The sequence below is a fragment of the Pteropus vampyrus genome, unplaced genomic scaffold, assembly GCF_000151845.1.
Source record: "Pteropus vampyrus isolate Shadow unplaced genomic scaffold, Pvam_2.0 Scaffold309, whole genome shotgun sequence".
NCBI lineage: Eukaryota > Metazoa > Chordata > Mammalia > Chiroptera > Pteropodidae > Pteropus > Pteropus vampyrus.
In genome coordinates, this window is record NW_011889090.1 from 575,520 (window position 1) to 579,152 (window position 3,633).

Sequence of the window (3,633 nt, forward strand, 5' to 3'; positions counted from 1 at the left end):
CCTTTTTCATGACGGAGCCCCTGACATGCAGCTGGACACACGGCTGCCCCGGAAGACTGCGCCCGCCTTTTACAAGTGAGGGAGAAATTAAGGCAGGCCCAGGTAAACAAACAAAAGCCGCCTGCAGGACACCAGACACGGGGAGCACGTGGGGGAGACGGGAGGGCGGGGGGGGCGACCGGCCCCTCGGGAAAGCGAGCACGATTTGGTTTCCACGTGATTTAAGAGACTCATACATTTTTTAAAGAGGCAACGATTGGTCCGAAAGCCGGTATTATTGTATCTCGGGTTTGGAGCTCCACGTTTTGTTTCCTGCGTAACAGAGACTAACGCACTTGCAAAAATGATCGGTTTACGTTACTGGACACGCAAGTTATAAAAGCAGAATTCTGGGGCACTGACGCCTGGAGGGGGGACGTGGCTGGCCGTGCAGCAGTGAGAGCTCCACGGCCTGACGCGAAGCTGCCAGAATCCGCGTCAGAGCTGGGACCTTCGGGTGTTAAGTGGGATCTCCATGGTAACCACAAAGAAAACAGATATAGAAATGCGTAGAAGGAAACGAGGAAGGAATTTAAACACTTCACTACAAAAGATTCAACCAAACACAAAGGAAGACCACAGTGCAGGGACCGAAGATTGAGAAAAGCCACAGGGCACAGAGGGGCCGAGGGGGATGTGGGCAGAAGCGAGCCCTTCTGTGTCAAACCGCCTCAACCCTTAACGAGGACGGGAGCCCTGCCATTCACGACAGCGGGGACGGACCCTGAGGCCCGTGTGCTGAGCAAAACGGGTCAGACACAAAAGGGCCAACCCCGTCCGATGTCCCTTACGTAAGGCGCCCAGAGGAGCAAACGCAGAGGCAGAGAGCACAGCGGGCCAGGGCTGGGGGAGGGGCTGGGCGGGGTTTTCGTCCTGCAGGATGGGGGACATTTGCCGTGGACGCCAGTGACGGGCTCGGCTAGGGACGCACGGGCACCACTGGGCTGTGCCCCTTGCGTTTACGATGGGGAATTCTACGCTGTGTTAGCTTTAGCACAGGAAAAGCTTGAAGGAGAAATTGGGAGAGAGAGAGACTGAAGGATGTCATAGTCCAGCACGATACGTGATCTCATCTCCCAGCTCCGAAAGCTGGCCTGGGGACGGCTGGGCACACGCGGATGTGGACGGCGACGGGTGGTCAGTAGGGCTGTTGCTGGTCTCGTTAGTGCAGACTGTCAGCCCACACTCCCGTCCCTCCCGCTTTGGGCCTGCTCTCCCGTGTGGCATGGCACTGTGGGGGGCGTGTCTCCACCTCGGTGACGGGGACAGAGGGGGTGCCGCCTGGCTCGGTTCGGCCAGCAGACTGTTCGGGAGATGTGAAGTGAGGGGGGCTGAAATGTGCTCGCGTGGCGGCCCAGTCGTCCCCTGTGAGCGGCCCGTGCTGGGGAAGCTGCTGCCCAGAGGCTGGGGCCCCCGGCTCACCTACGGCCTGGAGCACAGCTGCCCGGCCCGGCCCAGCCCGGCCCAGCCGGGGTCCGCCGAACCAGTGGCTGCCTGCACACCTGTGAGCGTGCGATGCAAGCTTGTTGCGGGCACAGGCTGTGAATTTAGGCACCGTTTGTGTGCCACATCGTGTGGTCAGTGCTGACCAGTGCGGTTAGGGGACACTGGCGTGGTGGTTTCTGTAGAAGACCCTTGTTTGTTTGAGATGCCGAGTCCTAGGAGGGGGCGTGAGCGCTGGGCTAATTTACTCGGGAGAGGATCAGGTAGGTGGACAGAGGAAGCAAACGTGGGCCGCTGGACCCGGGTGGTGGCGTGCGGGCGTCCAGGGTAGCATTCCCGCTGCTTCTCACTGTGCTCGGAATAGTTCTTAGGAAAAGAATCAGTTCTGCACAGCGAAGGGAACGCGGACAGGACATAAAGGCACCCGCGGAACGGGAAAGAGTCGCAAACCATTTCTCTGATGACGGAGTCGCGTACGAAACACATAAAGAACTTGTGCAGCTCAACGGCAAAACAAAACAAACCAAAACCAAGCAAAAAACAAGCAACGCAGCTCGAAAATGCGCAGAGGACCTGAACAGACACCTTTCCAAAGAGCACATGCGCGCGGCCAACAGGTACGTGAAACGATGCTCGACACCACTAGTCATCAGGCAGATGCGAACCCAAAGCACCGCGAGGTCTCCCCTCACGCCGTCAGAACGGCTGTCGTCAAGAAGTCGACCCACAGCGACAGCTGCTGAGCATGTGGACAAAGGGGACCCTCGTGGACTGGTGGTGGGACTGTGAATCGGTGCGGCCATCACGGAAAGCAGTCTGGAGGATCCTCGAAAGGTCAAGATCGGGCTACCTACCACCCGCAGTGCCGCCGCTGGGTATTCGTCTGAAGACGCCCGAAACGCTACCTCGAAGGGACGCGCATGCGCCCGCGTGCCCTGCGGCCGCGGCTGAACCCCGAGCTGCAGAGGCACCTGGGTGTCCATCGACAGATGGCCGGGCCGGGGCTGTGGTCTCACAGGCAGCGGGGTTTTACTCAGCCATAGAAAAGGAGGAAATCCTGCCATGTGCCAGGTGGACAGACCTTCGGGGCATCGAGCTAAGCGAAGTCAGAGACAGACAGACAGACAGGCAGCATTTACTGTACGATCTCGTTTTACGTGGAACCGATAAGAAAGGGGACTCACAGATTTGGGGAGCAGACGGCGATTGCCGGAGGCGGGTGGGGGTCTGGAAACGGGTGGAGGGGCGCAGGGCACACACTCCAGCCGTAAGAGAAATCGGTTCTGGGGACGAGATGCACGGCCCGGCGACTATAGTCAAGAAAAATCGAGGGGACACCGCAGAGCCGGCCAGGGCCTCCCGGACGAGCCCCGGTTCGCCCGAGCGCAGGCCCTGCAGTCTGGGCCTGCCTCGCGAGGTTCGTTTTCCAGCGGCTTCTCCGAGCACCCCGTGCTCATCGCCCCGACCTGAGCCCACGGCGGGGACGCAGCGGCCTGCACGCTGCCCCGGCCAGAGCCTCCCGGAAAACGCTGGCAGAGAAGCCACGGCACTTACGGAGCACTTCTTTGTGGAGCACTTCAGTGGGACAGAGAACCTGCCCGTCTGGGCCAGGAACGAGACGCTTCCTTCCAGGTCTTTGTTTATCTGAAAATAAAAGCGCCCGACCCGCACGGACGTTTGCAGTGTCTCCCAGGGACACGTGTGACGTCTATGTAGTCAGGGCCTCGGCCTGGGCCCGCCTGCCAAGTGGCTGCAGACGGAGGGGTCGGCAGGACGTGTCCGGCAGGGCCACACGCTGGCCAGGAGCTCCCGTCACACCCGCTCAGACCCAGGAGCACGCACGGTCGCACCTGCCAGCTCCTGAGCGGGACCGCCACCTGTGATTCCGCTCAGCGTTTAGGGACACGTGGAACACGGCTTAGAAATAAAACGGCAAAACGGGCCCTGTGCACCCTCCCGCCGCCACGGCGTCCTCACAGACCCGACGCCATCCACCCCCCGCCCCCCATGATGGGGCGAGGAAAGTCTCCTTTTACATCCTGTGGTTTGGAACCGAGACACTCACCATGGGCTTGAAGGTGACCAGCACTTCACAGCACATCCCGGCTGACATGGGACCAGGGGGGTCAAAGCTGCAGGCAAAATGATGCA

General features: G+C 60.3%; 1 protein-coding gene across 1 annotated transcript in view; it reads right to left on the minus strand.

Annotated features, from left to right (window-relative positions):
- Nucleotides 1–3,633, minus strand: part of CFAP74 (cilia and flagella associated protein 74) — a 51,145-nt gene that overhangs the window by 31,342 nt on the left and 16,170 nt on the right. Inside the window, exon 10 of the mRNA XM_011377339.2 lies at nucleotides 3,037–3,126. Within this exon, the coding sequence (XP_011375641.1) occupies nucleotides 3,037–3,126 (90 nt within the window). The remainder of the gene's footprint in view (nucleotides 1–3,036; nucleotides 3,127–3,633) is intronic.